Source organism: Trichomycterus rosablanca, chromosome 18 (assembly GCF_030014385.1).
Source record: "Trichomycterus rosablanca isolate fTriRos1 chromosome 18, fTriRos1.hap1, whole genome shotgun sequence".
NCBI lineage: Eukaryota > Metazoa > Chordata > Actinopteri > Siluriformes > Trichomycteridae > Trichomycterus > Trichomycterus rosablanca.
Genome location: NC_086005.1, coordinates 11,239,936 through 11,262,182, shown reverse-complemented (window position 1 = coordinate 11,262,182; position 22,247 = coordinate 11,239,936). Strand labels below are relative to the sequence as shown.

General features: G+C 41.8%; 1 protein-coding gene across 1 annotated transcript in view; it reads right to left on the bottom strand.

The window, feature by feature from the left end:
- gdpd5a (glycerophosphodiester phosphodiesterase domain containing 5a) overlaps nucleotides 1-4,759 on the bottom strand; it is a 29,427-nt gene extending 24,668 nt beyond the window's left edge. Inside the window, exon 1 of the mRNA XM_063014324.1 lies at nucleotides 4,643-4,759. Coding sequence (XP_062870394.1) covers nucleotides 4,643-4,759 — 117 coding nt within the window. The remainder of the gene's footprint in view (nucleotides 1-4,642) is intronic.
- Nucleotides 4,760-22,247: the final 17,488 nt, after the last annotated feature.

Genomic DNA, 22,247 nt, shown 5'->3' with positions numbered 1-22,247 from the left:
GCGTGAGAAAATTATTGAAATGTTTAAAAACAATAAACCTCAAAGAAAGATTGGAAGGAATTTGCATATTTCTCCCTCTACAGTGCATAATATCATTAAACGATTCAAGGAATCAGTAGGAATTTCATTGTGTAAAGGTCAAGGGTGCAAGCTTAAGCTGAACATCCGTGATCTTTTATCCCTCAGACGGCACTGCATCAAGAACCGCCACTCAACAATAGCTGATATAACCACATGGGTGAGGGATTACTTTAGCAAACCTTTGTCAAGCACTACAATACAGAGTTACATGCACAAATGCCACTTACAACTTTACTGTGCAAAAAAGAAGGATGTTAACCATGTCCAGAAGCGGCGTCGACTTCTCTGGGCTCAGAGGCATCTAGGATGGACCATCACACAGTGGAACGTGTATTGTGGAATGAAATGAAGTTGACCAAACAAAACATGAAATATCTCACGTTCAAACTGTCTGCAATGAAATAAAAGTCAAAGTAAATGTAAGAAACTGTGTTTTTTTTATTATTTGCATTTTCCATGCTGTCCCAACTTTTTCTGATTTGGGGTTGTAAATTGACATGATTGGATATGTCTGAGGGGAAAGTAGCCAATGATCTGTGAAGGAATGGTGCCCTGTCCAGGTTGTTTCTGCCTTGTATCCAGTGTTTGCTGGTGGAACCGGACCTGCCACAACCCTAACCAGGATAAAGCAATTACTTTTTCACAGCAGTGTATGAGCTATGGAAATAAAAATAGCCAGTGCTATTGACATAATTATGCCTGTTTACAGAACACATGATGTTCGCTGGACATGGTGAACTCACCGTCTCGACTCAAGCCTTTGTAAGAGATGCTGTTTATCCAGGTGGGGGTGATTGTTTGGGTTTACGTCACCAAAAACAGTGCGCAGAAGTTCTCAGACGGTAAATATGAGTGCGTTCATGGTCATACGGTCATGGAAATCCTTTAATAATCATGGAAAGCTACCGCCATTATGTCTAAATTATGTAAACAGTGGTAAACATCATTAGTGATTGATCCAGGAGGTCACTTGAGAATCCAAATAAACATCTGTAAAACTGCATATGAGGTCAGCATTTATAATTCCACTATTAGAAAGAGTCTAGGCAAAAATGGGATCTATGAAAGAGCTGTAAGGCAAAACTCCTCAAATCAAAAGGAAAATAAAGGCTTACACCATCCAGACATAACATTATGACCACTGACAGGTGAAGTGAATAACACTGATTATCTCTTCATCACGGCACCTGTTAGTGGGTGGGATATATTAGGCAGCAAGTGAACATTTTATCCTCAAAGTTGATGTTAGAAGCAGAAAAATGGGCGAGCGTAAGGATTTGAGCAAGTTCGACAAGGGCCAAATTGTGATGGCTAGACGACGGGGTCAAAGCATCTCCAAAACTGTAGCTCTTGTGAGGTGTTCCCGGTCTGCAGTGGTCAGTATCAATTTGTATGGCTGGGCACTGATGTTGGTCAAGAAAGCCTCAGTTGATATTCCAGTTCATTCCAGAGCTGTTAGTCAGGCTGAGGTCAGGGCTGTGTGCAGGCCACTGGAGTTTCTTTGACCAAGCTTTTCTTCACGTCCCTATAGACCTTGCTTTGTTCACAGGGGGACAGTAATGCTGGAACAGGAAAAGGCTTTCACTTTTCACAATTTCACTTATTTAATTCATTTATTACACCTGTTAGAACATGTGTCTCAATACTTTTGTCTACATGGTGCATATTTACATATTTAGGCTAAAACAAGAGAGGGAGCTTCTGAATGAATTAAGACACCTCCTCTTCCTGGTGGTTCACAACATTCGTTTTTCCTCCTGTATTCATGCTACTACAAGAGGGGACATTTTCAGAATTAATTGAGATACCTTCTTGTCCTGGTGGCTCACAACATTTTTTATAAGAGTGTTTGACTCCTTAAAGTCCATTTTTTTGCGGGATATTCCGCTAGCACACCAACGCTGAGATTCTGAACTCCTCGGTTCGAAACTCGGCATTGCCACCGGTAGGCTGGGCATCATCTAGCGGGGATAATTGTCAGTGCCAGCAGCAGATACGGTTCTGCTAGGGCGGGATGACCGGACTATGTGGGTGAGGTCTTCAAACGCTGTGTAAGGACCCTGATTGGCAGATAGAGATGCGCCTGTGCAGAGTGCATAGGTGCAAAAGGGTTCCGCTAGGGCCTGCGTGAGCAGCAATATACCCACCTCGACTGCAGTCAGGGATCCCCCAGCAGCGGAAGACAAATTGACTATGCTAAATTGGGAGAAAATGGGTAAATAAAATAGGGAGCAGATATTCTATTAACAGCTCCTACGAGAACGTCCAAAGTCAAAATGTAACTGCAGTGGTTTATATCTGCACGTGTACACGTTTTCCATATCTGAGAACAGATAGAGGGTAGAAAATCGAACCAAGCTAGTTTTCTGTGTACTGCATACAGAATAAAATTACCTACAGCAAGACCTTCTGCTACCTGAAACCTCAGCTTCAATTTCACTCCACCCTCACAGATACAGTAAACATGAGGGAATGTTACGACTTCCAGTAAAACCCCATTCGATGGTCATATTTCTATACAAATAGAAAAAATTGGCTTCTCTGAGCTTCTTAGAATTTTGATGAGGGACGATCAGGTGGCGAAGCAGTAAAACACGCTAGCACACCAGAGCTGACATTTCAAACTCGTCGGTTTGAATCTCAGCTATGCCACCCACATCATCCATTTCACCTGATTGCAGTCTTGTTGCAGAAAAGATGCAGTTGGCTACTGCACACCTGTCTTAGGGGGCATGTGTTAGTCATGGCTCTCCTCAGTCAACATCAGTAGAGAGGAAGTGTAATGCAATCGGGTCATTGGATACAACTAGATTGGGAGGAAATTTTCTCCCACTTCAGCGCATCCAATTTCTGCCCGTCAATCATCCTCTCACTAATGCTGGTCCCTGCTCCTGATTGGGGAGGACGAGGCTGCTCCACGCCCCCTCTGACACGTGCACAGCAATCGAACATCTTATCATCTACACTTGACGAGTGCAGTGCAGTACAGCGCCATGTATGGAGAGCCACACCCTCTACCGCACTCCTTGCAGGCACCACCAACCAGCCAGCAGAGGTCGTAATCGCACTAGTCTGAGAGAGAGTCCCCATCCGACTAATCCCGCCCCTATCTGAACAACAGGCCAATCGTTGTTCATGGGGCCGCTCAGCCGGCAGGCAGAGCCGATGTTCGATATGATTGTATTCGAGATCTCAGCTCTGGTGAACAGCGTGTGTTTTACCGCTGCACCGCCTGAGCGGCCAGAATTCTGATGATTGATGATCACGCCAGGGCTCTAGACTAACGTTTTGCACTGGTTGCACTGGTGCACCTAACTTTTTTTCTTAGGTGCACCAGCACAAAAGTTAGGTGCACCCAAATTTTCGACCGCATCGCATTTAACACCGCAGTTTTACAGGTTCACTTTTTTTTATTTTTTTTTTAATCACTGTCCATACAGGCAATATTGACTTGTAAATAACTAACAATCTGGTCAACATGGCCTCGTCTGATGATCTGTTTGCTGCTGCCTGACAATGAAGGGCAGTGGGGAGAGGGGGACACTCGGGCAGTGCATTTATCGCGGCATGTAATGTGTTTTATAGATGCATTGGGCTTTTTCAGCCTTTCAATTCAAAATGTATTAGAACCAGTCACAAATATACTATTGCCGGCCACTGTCTTCTTTACAGTTAATTATAGTATTACAGACTAATTATAGCACACTTATAAAAATTATAAAAATAATAGAGTAAATGTGTATGTACGTGTGTATATCTATTTATATGTGTGTGTATATTTAAAATTATATGTATATGTTTGTGTGTGTGTTAGAGTGTAATCTTAAATGCAGTGCATTATATTATCGGCTTTACTGAATCTTTTACACAGATTCCCAAAATCGCTTGCGGTGCACTCACTGCGTATTTTGACTACATGTATTGTAATATATTTTGGTCTTTTAGTTATTTTTATATTTTACTTAACGAAAATATTGTCGTGTTTTTACTTTCACTATCGCGGCACTTTACCGCTAGCATTAGCCCCTTGCTACTGTAGAGGGTCGGCTCACCTAGCCGCTGTCCGGTGGGGATGCTGCGGGTCTTTTGCTGTGCGGTGGTGGAGGTGTGGGAATAAAGGCACACGACAGGGTAGACTCACTTTAACTGTTTAGTCAGGACTTAAGTGAGCGTTACAACACTTTACACCGCCGAGCTCCAGAACCCGAACTTCCATTCTGGGGACATCCGGCGAGTCTCATATACAAAACTAAACTTACGGCAGAACATCCGAACGCACGTGTATAAACCTGGTGCTGCATTCTGATTGGCTGAGCTGAATGTCGCTCACATATCACCGCTACAATAATGTCCCGCCCTTCACTATCTCTGATTGGTTTAGACCATGATATTGGCCTAATGTGTGTCTGTTGTTTTTTTTTCCCTCGGACGCCTGGTCGCACCGGTGCGACCTGAGATTTTTTTTAGTCGCACCATTGAGAAATTAGGTCGCATGTGCGACCAAATTGGTCGCACTCTAGAGCCCTGCACGCGCGTAGATAAAGTTATAAAGGAAGTGTACCTTGGAGCTGTCATCGTGAGAACGCTGGTAGCGTTTCCAGCGACACCCGTAGATCCCAGTCAGGCAGGACAAACACAGCTGTCTCTCGTAGACCTGTAATGGTTGGTGTTTCACCATGCTCCTTCACCCTCGGCCCGCAACCGACCTACTCGCATCCCACTCACTGTGTCTGAACCTATGAAAGAACAAGCATACTGAATAAGCCAAGGTTATAGCTACCATCACTACTTTTTTTTACCATGCAGATGATCAGGTATTACGCTAACCCACCGTCTTCGAGACCCGGGTTCAAATCTCAGCTGTGCTGTCGTCTACACAGACATGATTGACAATATCTGCAAGGGAGTGGCTGAAGTGCTGAAAATATTGGCAGCCTGTTTCAGGGTGTATTCCTGTTATGTGCCAAGTGTTACCAGGGAAACCAGACCCACTGTGACTCTGACAGAGATTAAGCAGTGGTAAAAAAATAAACAAAATATTTGACCGCTCTACCTGGCAGAATTTGATTAATATATTGGTTTAATGGCACATTCTTGACTTCAACAAGGGTGATTTAAGTATCATCTGAAAAAAAATTCTAGATTTTAAAAACATAGCCTTGTTAATAAACAAAATACCAAAACTATCCAAAGCTGTAGTTCCTGTAAAACTGTAGGTAATTTAAAATAGATGGCATTCACAAATACAGCATGAAGGTTTAATACAGGCTGATGAAGGTCAGCTGATCAATGTGTAATTGCAGTGATATCACCGGCCGTGACTCTTTGATAATGAAAATCATGAGGAGATGCAGATGAGGGTGACCAGAACAGAGGAATCAGGATAGATACCAGTTTTATCTGTGAAAATCCCAAAAATGTCTGAATCCCAGTACTTTAATCAGTCTGTTAATTCACTTTCCTTTCTGGTTTAGGCTTTTCTAACACTAAACCTGTTAATGTGTTCATGTTGACGATGTGTTGAATTTAAATGGAAGGCCAAAAGGGAAAATAATGTATAAAAATAATGATACTAGATGTTTTGTTTACAGACATAGTGTGACATTACATAATTACATACATTTAGAAAACAGTTATCTAACGCCTATGACAGAGCTACTAAAACACAGTCCAGCTCGAGTTCAACCAACCATATAAATCATTCAGCCATCTAACTTGGGTTGAACCCTACTATCAAACTAAAGCACTTATCTTAAGGAACACTTGATCTAAGAACATAATCTAAGGCAGGGATGTCCAAACTACACTTTGGACATCGCGGACCATTTGCGGCACTTTATCATTTCTTGGTTGGCCCGCTATTAAGCACTCACTTACTCACTCACTTTCTTAACCACTTATTCAATTAGGGTCGCGGGGGAGTGTTGGAGCCTATTCCAGCTTTTCAATGGGCGCAAGGCACACAGTAACACCCTGGACGGGGCACCAATCCATCGCAGGGCAGACACACATACACACACACATACACACACCTACAGGGAAATTCAGTGTCTCCAATTAACCTGACTGCATGTTTTTGGACTGTGGGAGGAAATTCACGCAGACACGGGGAGAACATGCAAACTCCACACAGAAAGGAACCACCAAACCACCGTGCCACCCGCTATTAAGCAGTTTTTTTTTAAAACTGCTTGAACTGTTTGAACTCTGTGTGTCGCTATTGCATGAAACAAATCTAAAACGTTCTCCATCTTCTTTCCCCCAACTTAAAACATTAAGGTTACACCTACATTAACGTTCCTGAGTTTTTGGATTAACATGGTGACTCCAAAGAAACTAAAACTAGACAGCGACTGCAGAAGATTTAAGGCACGCTAAGTTCAGAGGGAAGTGTGTACGTTTAATTTAAAGAAGGACAATAATCTTCCCATTAGGATTTTAAAGTAGTGAGTAAAATTGGCAAAATCTTAGTTCACACAACACTGTCAATGATAGATCATTAGTCCCTCAAATAAAAATGACGTGTAATTGTTAGTAATCAAGTAGGTCTATTATATTTTGTTTGTTTTATTACAAAAGAGTCTGTGGCCCATGTTTGCATATATTTTACTCCATCTGGCCCCCAACAAGACAAGTTTGGACACCCCTGATTTAATTCCATAAGAGCTGAGAAAAAAATGCTCCACCAAGGACTCCACAAAACCACAGTAAGAGCAACTAGAGAACATGTGAACTGATGGTAAAAATATCCAGGACTGGTCGGCCTGCTGAATTTTTTTCAGGGTTTTAGCAACTAGTCATCCAACCAGGTTCTCTGACCTATGTTGCTGTACGCCACCCACACTACCTGCTGCATAGTCCTATTAGTCTAAACTTTATTTTTTTTTTCATTTTCATTTATTTTTTGTGATAGAAAGTGATGTAACCAGCAGATGTTGCACTGATTGCAGAGGCAGTTTTCTTTTTTGTAAAAATGTTAAATAGCTGTAATTAAACCCAAAAATCAAAGGTCCCATGTTCCTTAGCAATGCTGTCATCATGCAGTGGTCCGTTCCATTGCCGCCAGGAGGTTACAGCAGGCGCTCATTCACATGGTAAATAAACCCTCACTTTATCCCCCAACACACACACACACAGGCAGTGTGAAGGTCTCACTTAGTCACTTCCTGTCATTAGGTGAGATTAGAGGGTTGTGAGATCCAGCACTGTCATTAGATTCCCACAGTGCAGATCAGCAGCACCACTGAGATCTAAATAAACATTTCTGTACACTATTATGTCTAAAAGTCTGGGTCCACTAACAAGATGCACAGTTTCCCAAAAAGATGGCAAAGATTAGTGTTAAACCTGTGTTAAATTGGTGTTAGTATAATGGCTAAGATACTGAACTATTGCTCAGAAGGTCAGTGGTTGAAACCCAACCTAGGCAAGGCCCATAAGCCTTCATTGCTGGTATTGTATTTGGTCACAATTATAAGTAATGCTAAATGTAAATGGTTTGGAAAAGCTTATAGCATTATTAATGCATATTTGACATATTTGGCAAATGTCATGTTGAACATTTCACATACACATGGTCCTTCACTTAGCTCTCTCTTGGGTATGATCCAATACCCAACATCCAAAATCTGCTTTCCAAATCTTTTATAAACAGGACGCATGATTTCCAAAATCAGAACAGTGGGAGCCTAGTGGGTAGAGCTTTGGGCTATCAACTGAAAGGTTAAGAGTTCGAATCTCAGCTCTGCTATGCAGCCTCTGCTGGGCTTTTAAGCAAGGCCCTTAACCCTCTCTGCTCCAGAGGTGCCGTACAATGGCTGACCCTGCACTCTGACCCCAGCTTCCAAACAAGCTGGGATATACAGGGGTTGGACAAAATAACTGAAACACCTGGTTTTAGACCACAATAATTTATTAGTATGGTGTAGGGCCTCCTTTTGCGGCCAATACAGCATCAATTCGTCTTGGAAATGACATATACAAGTCCTGCACAGTGGTCAGAGGGATTTTAAGCCATTCTTCTTGCAGGATAGTGGCCAGGTCACTACGTGATGCTGGTGGAGGAAAACGTTTCCTGACTCGCTTCTCCAAAACACCCCAAAGTGGCTCAATAATATTTAGATCTGGTGACTGTGCAGGCCATGGGAGATGTTCAACTTCACTTTCATGTTCATCAAACCAATCTTTCACCAGTCTTGCTGTGTGTATTGGTGCATTGTCATCCTGATACACGGCACCGCCATTGGATGCACATGGTCCTCCAGAATGGTTCGGTAGTCCTTGGCAGTGACGCGCCCATCTAGCACAAGTATTGGGCCAAGGGAATGCCATGATATGGCAGCCCAAACCATCACTAATCCACCCCCATGCTTCACTCTGGGCATGCAACAGTCTGGGTGGTACGCTTCTTTGGGGCTTCTCCACACCGTAACTCTCCCGGATGTGGGGAAAACAGTAAAGGTGGACTCATCAGAGAACAATACATGTTTCACATTGTCCACAGCCCAAGATTTGCGCTCCTTGCACCATTGAAACCGACGTTTGGCATTGGCACGAGTGACCAAAAGTTTGGCTATAGCAGCCCGGCCGTGTATATTGACCCTGTGGAGCTCCCGACGGACAGTTCTGGTGGAAACAGGAGAGTTGAGGTGCACATTTAATTCTGCCGTGATTTGACCAGCCGTGGTTTTATGTTTTTTGGATACAATCCGGGTTAGCACCCGAACATCCCTTTCAGACAGCTTCCTCTTGCGTCCACAGTTAATCCTGTTGGATGTGGTTTGTCCTTCTTGGTGGTATGCTGACATTACCCTGGATACCGTGGCTCTTGATACATCACAAAGACTTGCTGTCTTGGTCACAGATGCGCCAGCAAGACGTGCACCAACAATTTGTCCTCTTTTGAACTCTGGTATGTCACCCATAATGTTGTGTGCATTGCAATATTTTGAGCAAAACTGTGCTCTTACCCTGCTAATTGAACCTTCACACTCTGCTCTTACTGGTGCAATGTGCAATTAATGAAGATTGGCCACCAGACTGGTCCAATTTAGCCATGAAACCTCCCACACTAAAATGACAGGTGTTTCAGTTATTTTGTCCAACCCCTGTATATGCGAAGAAAGAATTTTGTTGTACTGTACAACTGTATATGTACAGTATATATGACAAATTCTATATACTCTATATACTCTAATTTAATAAAGACTTTAATAAAGATGTTACATTCATGTAATTTAGCAGACACTGTAATGCAAACCTTCATATAATTGTGACCTAACACATTCTAGGCAATTAATGAATAAGCACCTTGGAGAACCAGCAACCATCCAATTACTCTAACTGCTGAGCTGCTACTGCACTGGTACATTTGAGCTCTTGCCACACATAGGGGAAAAATCACACCAGACAGTAAGAGTTGCTGTTGTAGCGTCAAAGAGGTAAATCATGTAGACGTGTCGTCTTTCCTCCCAACTGTGTCAGCTAAGTGCCAATCATTATGCTTTACATTTGAATGATTTTATTTAAATAGTTTGAACTTTATGCATTTATCACAAGTGTCGTTTGTTTGCCACGATTTTAAAATTGAGTCAATGGCCAAAATGTTTGAAAGCCCCTGGTCTAGGATGGGTCCACCCAAAGTATTTTTTCTTACTGTTTAAAAGTTTTCCCTGTCGCCCTAGACTCTCGCATTAGAGGTTTTGTACCTGGATTTCTGTTACCCAAGTTCACACTACACGACTTTCCAAGTCGTCAGATCGCTGTACAGTTCACACTACACAACTGAATCTCTTGTAATCAGGAGTCTTTTAAGTTGTTGTGTATTTCACACTACATGACTGATTGACGACAGGGTATTACACACTACACGATCTATCACCAGGCTATCAGCAGGCGGGTCTGTCTGGTCTCCCAAATTACATTTTGTCACGAAAACACATGTAAGAAGTGACGAGAGGTTTAATGATATCATCAAAGTTGATTGTGCACTGATGTGCAGCATAAAAGCAAGTAGGAAAAATAAAGGAATCCGAGTGGATTGGGCAACGCGACCAGCAGGGATCGTCTGTTCTGTAGTGAGTTGGAGGTTGTTAAATATTTTTTGGTAATATGGTTTGGCGTGGATGATAAGATCACAAAATACTGTGTGTGTGCTGATGTATTCTGATAGGAAACATATTATGCCCCTGTCCCACATTTTTACACTCCTCCCCTGGGTTTTCCCTCACCCCGTATCCTGCGTTCTCATTGGCTGTAGTAGTTCGACAGAGCACTTGCTGCCACTTGCAACCTGCTCGCAGCAATGCCTTTTACACTACACGATTTTGAATCAGTGACAAGTCCAGATATTTAACATGCTAGATATTTTTCTTGAGTCGCAGAGCCGCTTGGATCGAGTCATTGAACAGTTCACACATAGGGACCGAGACCCGAGTTTCGATCCCCGAGCGAACGTCGAGTTGCTTCAGAGCTGCCACATCTAGCTGTGACCTGTCGGTGAGCGAAAATCAGGGCAAAAACTAGTGTGAACTAGGCATAAAGCTGATTGAGAAAACAATCTATTGTGAACAGGGTTGTACAATAAATCTGACCTGACTTGTTAATCATCAATTGTTTCACAAATCTTTAATAAATAAGATTTACAGTATTTATTATAAAACGTGGTTGCTAAATCTCCCACATAAGCCTCATTACTGAAGAGTAATAGATGTTCTTTATTACCGGTTAAAAAAAAAACCCTGTTTTGTGCTGTTATCTTTGCGGCACATGACTTCCTGTTTAGCCTCACACCTTGAAAACAAATGGCTGTCTGGCAGAGATAACGTTGACCATCTGCCCTAAACATACACACCCACATCAGCTGCTTTGTTAGTTAGATAAGGTGAAATTTGCATCAGCTCAAGAGCCTGAGATGAGAACATTCTGAAGCCAAGAAAACGTCTTCCAAGCATAAAAACATCTTAATTCACACTGACTTCCAAATACCAAGCAGACACGTGTCAACAATTACTGACACTAGTGGTTCTGAAATAAGAGAAAGCATACCTGTGGAGTTGCTGGGTGGTACTACAATGGTTATTTAAAAAAGAAAATCCTGTCTCATCATACAATAAAAATAAATCATAAATTGATATGTTTTATGGCCATAATTTAAGCAGCAATTTTTATTGAGAATGATTGAGAAATCCACATTGAGGACCGGGGATCATAAACATTAAAAATGTCCATGATGAACGGAATGTCCAACATCATCTCAGGTGGCTACATACTTTTGGATCCAAAAATTCCAAACCATGACATACATGCTCCTTACACTTTTGACTTTCATCGCTATGTGTTCAGCCGTGTACTCACTCATCACGTCTGTATACCGTGTTCAGTTCCAGCCTGTTTCCATGACACAGCTCTCTAGGAGCTTTTTCAGAACTACAAAGGCGACGTTCAGCCGGACCGTTTCAGCCAGATCTAATTTCAGAGAATCATTATGCATGAGTTTTGGGGCAGGTTAGTAGCACAGGTTAGCAGGTGCTTTCATCCAGAGTCCCGATCAAATACAATTCAGCTGTGGTACCACAAAAACTGATTTAGAAACCTGAGCACTGTTTGTATGTTGAGCGATTGAATTGCTTGATTTTTTTCAGATTTTTTTCATCTTAATTAACTCATACTAGACTAGAACTAGACCTAATAGACTAACTAGACTGTTTTAAAAGCTACCTACAGTGAATAAAGATGCATAATGTCACAGAAAGCTTCACATTAAAATAGTTTGCTTATGTTTTGTGTATTTGTGAGATGGATGCTCTAAATTTTCTTTTCATCATTTATCAACAGAACAATATGTACTGTTAAGAATAACATCTGACTAGCCAGCTCAGCAAGGAAACTCATTCTTTTCTCCAGACAGGAACTGGCGAGTCCTTGGGGAAGATTTTTTAGCAATCAGCCACTGACCAAGAGACAGGGAGGGCTAATCAGACCTCCTGCAGGAGATTGAGGAGTTCAGCTGGGGTCAGAAAGAAAAAAAAAAACACAGAAATGAGGTATGTCAGGAAGATAAGGAGTTGCATTCGGACACTTGATCTGCTTGAAATGCTGCTTATGCTACTAAAAGAAAACAACGAACAGATTTTTCTTTGGAAAATTGACATTAAACTATGTTAATAATAAAACTGTGGCTGGGAAAAAATCAACCAGAGGTGATAGGCAAAACTGAACCAATCAGAAGAAGGTGGCATTGTCTTTGCTTGGCCATCATGAATGTACACCATATGACCAACAGTATGTAAACAGTGCTACCCACCAAACCACCGTGCCACCCGCTATTAAGCAGTTTTTTTTTAAAACAGCTTGAACTGTTTGAACTCTGTGTGTCGCTATTGCATGAAACAAATCTAAAACGTTCTCCATCTCACAAGTTTAGGTGTAGGCACACTCATTGATAATAGGAACTTAAAAAAATTATATAGAATAAATTACAGTGGTACCATGAAACTCAACCCTCTTTTTTATCCTTTTTTATATACTGATATACTGATTAATGATATAATAAGTATATACTGATACTCTATACTGATTCGACCCTCCACCGCTGACTGAGGACGCCTCTCAACTGACATACGCCCCCTCTGGCACGCACAGTCAGTACAGACTGCATTTTTCACCTGCACGAGTCTAGTTCATACATCGACGAGCACTGTGTACGGAGGGTCACACTCCCATCAGCATTATTCTGCCCTGTCATTATTCACCATCAGTCAGCCAGCAGGGGCCGCAGTTGCACCAGTTATGAGGACCTATGATCCGACTTTTTACCCCTAACCCTGAACAACAGCCAATCGTTGTTCATGCTGCTGCCCAGCCCCGTCGGAAGAAAATTTGTGTCCTTAAACTCAACATGTGTGCGACTGCTGCATTGTCCAGCACTTGGCTTGAGCGGTGAAGTAAAACATCATCAAAGTGTGCATATGAGACGAATCTGCATTTGTGTGGAATAACCGTCAGATTCATTCTGAAAGCTCCACATGTACCTGTGTTTAGCTGGATTTTCCTCCTGTTTCACTTTTAAACTTGTGTTATAGCTCAGGGTGCTGAGAAATTGTAAGAATCAGCTTTTTGTTAAAAAAAAAAAAGCTTAATGTGACAATGTATTTAAAGAACGATATAGAAACACTAAACTTCTCTTAATTATTACTGCTCATAAGTTCTCTCTACTAATGAAATTCCTCACTCATTGTTTTAGTACAATAAGTCACGTTAAGCTTTGTGCACCAGCACACTCCATAGGAAACAACGGCACAGCCAGCGCAAAAGCAGTTTTGCCGCTTCTCATGTGAATGCACCTTTACTGAACAGAATACGGTATTCCAAGATCAAGCATCTTCACGATTAAGAAGCATAAGGAAACAATAAAGACGTCAAGGTTTTATTGTATTTTTTCAACTGTTTTTCAATTGTATTTCACTCACGAGGGGTGGGTGCTGGAGCCTATCCAAGCTATCCCTATCCCAGCTTTTCAATGGGTGCAAGGCACACAGTAACACCCTGGACGGGGCACCAGTCCATCGCAGGGCAGACACACATACACACACACATCCATTCACCTATAGGGCAATTCCGTGTCTCCAATTAACCTGACTGCATGTTTTGCCTGGGGATCGAACACAGGACCTTCTTGCTGTGAGGCAACAGTGCTACCCACCGAGGCACCGTGCTTCCCCAATTGTATTTCAGTGTTTTTATATTATATTTGTGTTATTTTCAAGGTGTAAGTGTCAAAAACCACCCCATTATTTTACATCAGCCCAAAAAATATGCAGTTCCATGGGACCATGGTACGCATTAACAGGTTTCCCATACATCCTTATAGGAAAAAATACCTTGAAACTCAACGGCTTCTAAACTCGACGCCACTCCCAGAACCGATTGACATTGAGTTTCAAAGTACCACTGTATCCTAGTTCCTAGTTTGTGGCAACATATTTGAGAAAGCTGTTCCCCTTGTGCACCAATCATAATCAATAAAGACATGGCTTACAGTGGAGCAATGTCAGTGAACACAATAAAATAAAGAATCTGTAATTTCTAAATTCTTTCATCTTTATTTAAATGATAAAAGTAGAAGACTAACACCATTTTATATTCAGAAAGCCATTTCCATTCACCTTTTTCACATCAATTCATCTAAATTGATTCAACCTAATTAAAGGGTATGATAAAAATAAGAGCACTTCAAAATCTGTGTGTCCATTAGCAGAACCATAGATGAGATAATAGATCAGTCTGATAAAGTGCTTATTAATTTTAGAAGCAGTACTTTAAATATGAAAGAGATTTCTATTTCTGTGCTCATTAATGATTTAGGTCTCTAGAAATAAATCACATGAATTATGACTTCTTATATAATGATAAAATCATCTTTTAATTGAGGGGTTTTTTTTTACAGGTGCACTTTCTGAACCCGAGTTCTGGTAATTAGTGATGTCAAGTCAAGATTGGAATCTGTTTTATTAACGGCTGGTCAGGGTTGTGGTGGGTCCGGCTTTCTCTGAATCACTTACCAATACAGAAACCTTGGACAAGACACCAATTCATTGAAATTAGTCGGTCCACCTGTATAATTAATTTTAAGCAACTTGGTACCTGTAATAATAATAAAGTGCTTAAACACAGAAAATACCATTAACACCAGTTACACCATCAAATCAAGCACCCTGACTGAGTACAAACCACAATTTATGGTCAGGTCAGGATTTAAATCTTAGCTGAATCCACTGTTTGTAACATGAAGCTCCACCACTAAAAGCAAAGCAGCTGTGCTATTGTTGCACTGCAATTGTTGTGCTAATCATAATCTAGTTGCCTTTTAATTTTAATGTAGCATTTGATACAAATCATTTTTTATGTTTTGCTATTTGAAATATCTCCTGGTTTCTACACAAACTGTCCATTTTGTCAGCTCCACTTACCATATAGAAGCATTTTGTAGTTCTACAATTACTGTCTGTCTTTACATACATTTTTTATCTTGCTTTCACCCTGTTCTTCAACGGTCAGGACCCCCCACAGGACCACCACAGAGCAGGTATTATTCAGGTGGTGGATCATTCTCAGCACTGCAGTGACATTGACATGGTGGTGGTGTGTTAGTGTGTGTTGTGCTGGTATGAGTGGATCAGACACACTCTATTAGACACTCCTACCTAGTTGGTCCACCTTGTAGATGTAAAGTCAGAGACGATCACTCATCTATTGCTGCTGTTTGAGTTGATCATCTTCTAGACCTTCATCAGTGGTCACAGGACGCTGCCCACGGGGCGCTGTTGGCTGGATATTTTTGGTTGGTGGACTATTCTCAGTCCAGCAGTGACAGTGAGGTGTTTAAAAACTCCAGCAGCACTGCTGTGTCTTATACACTCATACCAGCACAACACACATTAACGCACCACCACCATGTCAGTGTCACTACAGTGCTGAAAATGATCCACCACCTAGATAATACTTGCTCTGTGGTGGTCCTGTGGGGGTGCTGACCATTGAAGAACAGGGTGAAAGCAGGCTAAAAAAGTATGTAGAAAAATAGATGGACTACAGTCAGTAATAGATGGACTACAGGACTACAGGACTACAGTAATGTAAGCGCACTATTACATCTGCAACTGCAGCAGCATTCATAACCTGCCTACCAGAATTACCAAATATACCAGCATCAGAACCTAAAGAACTAGATCAGGCAACTCAAAACCTAGAGACCGTACTGCGCACAACCTTAGATAACGTAGCCCCACTCAAAACTAAACTGATTAGGGAGAAAAAACTTGCTCCTTGGTACAATGACCACACATGCGCACTTAAACAAGCAGCACGGAAATTAGAACGCAAGTGGCGTCACACTACACTGCAGGTGTATAAGATTGCTTGGAAAGATGCTCTAACTGAGTATAAACATGCACTTATAAAAGCTAAATCTTTATATTATTCGTCCCTAATAGAGAAAAATAAAAACAATCCTAGATTCCTTTTCGAGACAGTGTCCAAATTAACTAAAAACGTCAATGAAACTGAATCTAATATACCGCCTGACTGTACCAGTGATGATTTTTTAAAATTCTTTAATGACAAGAATGACAGACACTGAATTGGCCGTGTGCCTGTACAAGGGAGGGACAATGGTTCGAAGCAGTGTTCCTTGTGGTTCATCTAGATATAAATAAAATAAATAAAAAGTAGATAAAAAATAAAAAAAAGCTTTAGAGAGATTTAGCACTATTCATAGTTTTTAGACTATAAGTATGTGATGTCACTTCCTAACCGGCCTCTGGAGCTTTCCATATAAACATCCTGTGAAAAATTGCACGTTGTTGATTGTTTACATCATCAACACAGAAAATCCCAAAAGAACAGGACACTCCGTTTTAATGCTCATGGTTTTAAATGGTATGTCCAACAAACGTATGGTCAGGTTTCCACATACTTTGCTTAATGTGGACACATTATGTATGAAATGAAGCAACTGACTAAAAAAGTAAACAAACAAGCTGCTCCAGCAATAAAAGTTCTGTTTCCACAAGCACACAGTTAAAATTTAAATTAAAGTTACGCAATCTGGACAGCAAATACATTATTTTCTCTACACAATGCATATCATACAGAGATCTGTTTGTTTTGGTTTTTATGTGTTTTCTGAAGGAACTGACATTTAACTTTTACTTAAGCTGTTTGTAAGGAATCAACTCCAAATTCTTCAGGCTAAAAACATTGCATTTTTGTGGTGGGGGTCTAAAACGTTCCAATAAAAAGACGCTTCTACTTGATTTCATGTCTGGAAAGCATTAAGATTTTTTTCATTAAGGTTTCTGGCACATTAGGTGGAAAATGTTCAAATTATGCAAAGAGTGTTGTGGGAATACAGGAATTAGTAAATTCATTCATTCATGTGGAAGTCTGTTCCCAGACTAGTTCACAGGCAGTAAACATGGGATATAAACATGCTCAACAAGAAAACCTGATCCTTTGTTATTACCCTCAACAAAGCCACCTGCTCTGCTAAGAAACAAGACCACCCGCATTGCCAGACCTTCTGAGAGCTCAACATTACAACCTAACCAGTTCACCTTCACCAGAGGAATTTAATACTGAGCAGAAGAACTGAAATAGCAGCACAGGTCCTCTGTTCATTTACCCTTCTTCTTCTTCCTCGGCCTTTGTCCCGTTCGGTTGCGGGGTCGGCTCTCGGTGGATCATGATCCGCATTGATTTGGCACCACTTTTACGCCGGACGCCCTACCTGACACAACCCTCCGGGCTTTTATCCGGGCTTGGGACCGGCACTACAATGCACTGGTTTGTGCATCTAGCGGCTACGTATCTATAGGACAATTCAGTGTTTCCAATTAGCCTGGTGGCATGTTTTTGGACTGTGGGAGGAAACCGGAGCACCCAGAGGAAACCCACGCGGACACGGGGAGAACATGCAAACTCCGCACAGAAAGGACCCGGACCGCCCCACCTGGGGATCGAACCCAGGACCTTCTTGCTGTGAGGCGACAGTGCTACCCACTAAGCCACCGTGGAATCCTGCATTGTGGAAGCTGCAAAGCTCTTTTGAAAGTGGAAGGGATTGTTTCTGATCCTGGTTGTGATTAAAAATATAAAATGATTTTATTATTATTAACCAAGTAAACTGATGCATGGTTGTGGCACAGGAGGTAGTGTGGCTGGTGGACAGCACCATGGTGATGTGAACCTGGGTTTACATCTTGTCTCCGTGCACTGTCTATCTATAAGTACATCCTGTACCCACATGCAGTGGCGTAACTAGGAGCTCACTGGCCCCAGTGCAAAAAAATTTTTTGGGCCCCCTCAACAAATTTCATATATATATCACTGTTTGCTATACATTTCTTTTTTGGCTTGCCATAATACATGCATAATACGTGCAGCCAACGGTGGGCAGTGCTGAGCCCCCCCCCCCCCCCCCGCTGCTTTGGGCCCCAGTGCACCTGCCCCCCTGTAGTTACGCCACTGCCCACATAAGTTATCTCCAGGTACTTTGGTTACCTCTAACCTCCCGAGCCAACGGATGCGCGTCAATTCCCTTTCTAAAGTGTGTTTTTATCTTGCACCTGGTACTTTTTAAACACGATTTTAAGATGAAAATAGTACAGTTACTAAGCTGCTTAAAAGAGCCAAACGTGAATGTTTTATTTGAAGTAAACACTCACCTGTACAGCTGATTCAATCCCCTCAGTCTCTGTACATTAAATAGTTCCCATTCCTCCTTTAAACATCAGGATCAATCCGATGCTTATCCTAATATGGTGATTGATGTTTTTCTTCTCCTGGTGGTGAATAAAATCCAGAATAAGACTCCAGAATATAGAAGCGCTCTTTTCGACTGGTTCGCTCCTGCCGAACTCCGGTGCGCACTGAATGTTTTTAAAGAAGGTAAAACAACAGAATAATAAAGTCCACCAGTAAGAACTGGTTTATTATAGCCTGTTTGCTGGTCCGAATGGTTTTCATAGGTAAATTCAGATGAAATCCAGTGTTTGCGAGCGTTTCTGCAGGAAGATAAAGGTATAAATCAGACGACATTCAGCTCCGGTGACCTGATCCATTTGAAAACATGTGGGCGGGGTTGCACGCATGTGGGCGGAGTCGTAGTAGACAAACGTGGGCGTGGTTTCATCGATGTTGTAAAAAGGTGATCCACTTCAATTTATGCATTATTATTCTGGTCAGGCTCGCTGGACATGACGCCAATCCATATCACACAATCACTCACTCACATCCAGGTAGTTATGTTTATATTCACTAGCCACTTCATCCTGCTTCGAATCGCAGTTGACACTGGGCATTCATCGTTCAGTGGGTATACAGTAACTGAATGTTGTGTGTGTTTCAGTACAATTAAACAGTATTTAAAAACCCCAACAACACTGCTGCACCTAATACACCCACACATATGATTACCATATTAGTGTCACAGCAGTGCTGAGAATGGTCCACCATCAAACATCATCTAGTTGATGGGGGACCAAAGAGGGGTTGAAAGTGTACAGATTACCAAATGAGCTACAGTCAGTATTTGTATACCCACAAAGTTTACCTATATGGTAGGTGTAGCTTATAAAATAATCAATAAATGTAGATACCAGATATTTAGATTATTGTTGATTATTTTAACATTATTTTATCTGTACCTAATAAAATGTTTATCTGTGCCTATATACGAGGGATCTTAAAATACCTTTTTGGACTGCTCAGAGAAGCTTTAAGGGGAAGAAAATTTTCATGTGATGATGATGTGAAAACAGAGGTGCATCAGTGGCTATTTATGTAAATATATATATACAGTGTATCACAAAAGTGAGTACACCCCTCACATTTCTGCAAATATTTCATTATATCTTTTCATGGGACAACACTATAGACATGAAACTTGGATATAACTTAGAGTAGTCAGTGTACAGCTTGTATAGCAGTGTAGATTTACTGTCTTCTGAAAATAACTCAACACACAGCCATTAATGTCTAAATAGCTGGCAACATAAATGAGTACACCCCACAGTGAACATGTCCAAATTGTGCCCAAATGTGTCGTTGTCCCTCCCTGGTGTCATGTGTCAAGGTCCCAGGTGTAAATGGGGAGCAGGGCTGTTAAATTTGGTGTTTTGGGTACAATTCTCTCATACTGGATATTCAACATGGCACCTCATGGCAAAGAACTCTCTGAGGATGTGAGAAATAGAATTGTTGCTCTCCACAAAGATGGCCTGGGCTATAAGAAGATTGCTAACACCCTGAAACTGAGCTACAGCATGGTGGCCAAGGTCATACAGCGGTTTTCCAGGACAGGTTCCACTCGGAACAGGCTTCGCAAGGGTCGACCAAAGAAGTTGAGTCCACGTGTTCGGCGTCATATCCAGAGGTTGGCTTTAAAAAATAGACACATGAGTGCTGCCAGCATTGCTGCAGAGGTTGAAGACGTGGGAGGTCAGCCTGTCAGTGCTCAGACCATACGCCGCACACTGCATTAACTCGGTCTGCATGGTCGTCATCCCAGAAGGAAGCTGACGCACAAGAAAGCCCGCAAACAGTTTGCTGAAGACAAGCAGTCCAAGAACATGGATTACTGGAATGCCCTGTTGTCTGACGAGACCAAGATAAACTTGTTTGGCTCAGTTGGTGTCCAGCATGTGTGGCGGCGCACTGGTGAGAAGTACCAAGACAACTGTATCTTGCCTACAGTCAAGCATGGTGGTGGTAGCATCATGGTCTTGGGCTGCATGAGTGTTGCTGGCACTGGGGAGCTGCAGTTCATTGAGGGAAACATGAATTCCAACATGTACTGTGACATTCTGAAACAGAGCATGATCCCCTCCCTTCGAAAACTGGGACTCATGGCAGTTTTCCAACAGGATAATGACCCCAAACACAACCTCCAAGATGACAACTGCCTTGCTGAGGAAGCTGAAGGTAAAGGTGATGGACTAAACCCAATTGAGCACCTGTGGCGCATCCTCAAGTGGAAGGTGGAGGAGTTCAAGGTGTCTAACATCCACCAGCTCCGTGATGTCATCATGGAGGAGTGGAAGAGGATTCCAGTAGCAACCTGTGCAGCTCTGGTGAATTCCATGCCCAGGAGGGTTAAGGCAGTGCTGGATAATAATGGTGGTCACACAAAATATTGACACTTTGGGCACAATTTGGACATGTTCACTGTGGGGTGTACTCACTTATGTTGCCAGCCATTTAGACATTAATGGCTGTGTGTTGAGTTATTTTCAGAAGACAGTAAATCTACACTGCTATACAAGCTGTACACTGACTACTCTAAGTTATATCCAAGTTTCATGTCTATAGTGTTGTCCCATGAAAAGATATAATGACATATTTGCAGAAATGTGAGGGGTGTACTCACTTTTGTGATACACTGTATATATGTATATAGTACTTACTATCTGCAGGTGTTTTATCTTGCCTGTACATAATTTGAAGAAGTGCTCAGGTGCTGTTGCAGTCTATTATACTAGGCCACCAATGCTGAGATTCAGGTATGAATCTCAGTGCTGCTATCAGTTGGCTGGAAGTCTACACAGAAATTATTGTCTAAGGGGGACACAGGCTTGAGCCCAGTATTTCCCAGTGAAACAAGATGCGCCATGACCATGACCAGGACAAAGTGGTTGATGAAAATTAAGGTTTCGAAGTAATCACTCTAGCCTTCACTAAACCATTATAAATAAGACCATTCCAAGTACTAACATCAAGTTTTATTACATCATTGTATGTATTACATCATAAAAAAGTAACGCAAATGAATTTTCGCTAATGATCTCATACTTTTGGCATCCACTGCATATATGACAATAACATCATTCTTCTTCATTCTCAATACTCCGCCCACACTTCCTGAACAACTTTGTGCTGCGTGGTATTAATGCACGGCACTTTAGCACTAGCCCAGTCTATTCCAGGATGATGGGCAGGGATTAACCCCTGACCTAAAGGACAAAAACCTACGTCACATCCTTTTAATCTGGTGCAGCCTGCCCTCGGCAATCTCACACTGTCTCCCGACAAACATGGCAGTAAGGTGTAGTGTGTGCAGAAAATGAGTACTGGGCCATTTACATAATTTACATTTATGTAAAATATTCATAGCAGTTTGGGGAAGACCCGTTTCTGTTTCAGAATGGCTGTTCCCTGTGCCTACAGTGATGCCCATAAAGACATGGTTTGACAAGTTTGGTGTGATGTGAGGTTAAATTAAAGACCTATTGATTATCAACTGTATCATCTGACGCGTCTCTACATTATGACCAGATGTGTCACTTTAACAGATGAACAAAACTAACTGTTATTTTAATTAGGGTGATTTAAGAAAAACACACATGGGTAAAGGGTCAACTAAGAACTTAAACCTAAGCATTGTAAGGACAGTAGTGGCATGTTGGAGGTTGCCAAAGCTGCCTATAATGAGGTGGGTCAAGCCTGGTCACTGAGGCACCAGTATTGCCGTGAACCTGCAAGAACTGGAAATGAAATTCAGTTTGAATCAAGGTAGAACAATACTGTGGCTAAGAAGCCACAAACAAAAAGGGTATGGTGTCCCTGGGCAGACAAAATTAAAGGCCTTGCTCAAGGGCTCAACCCACAAC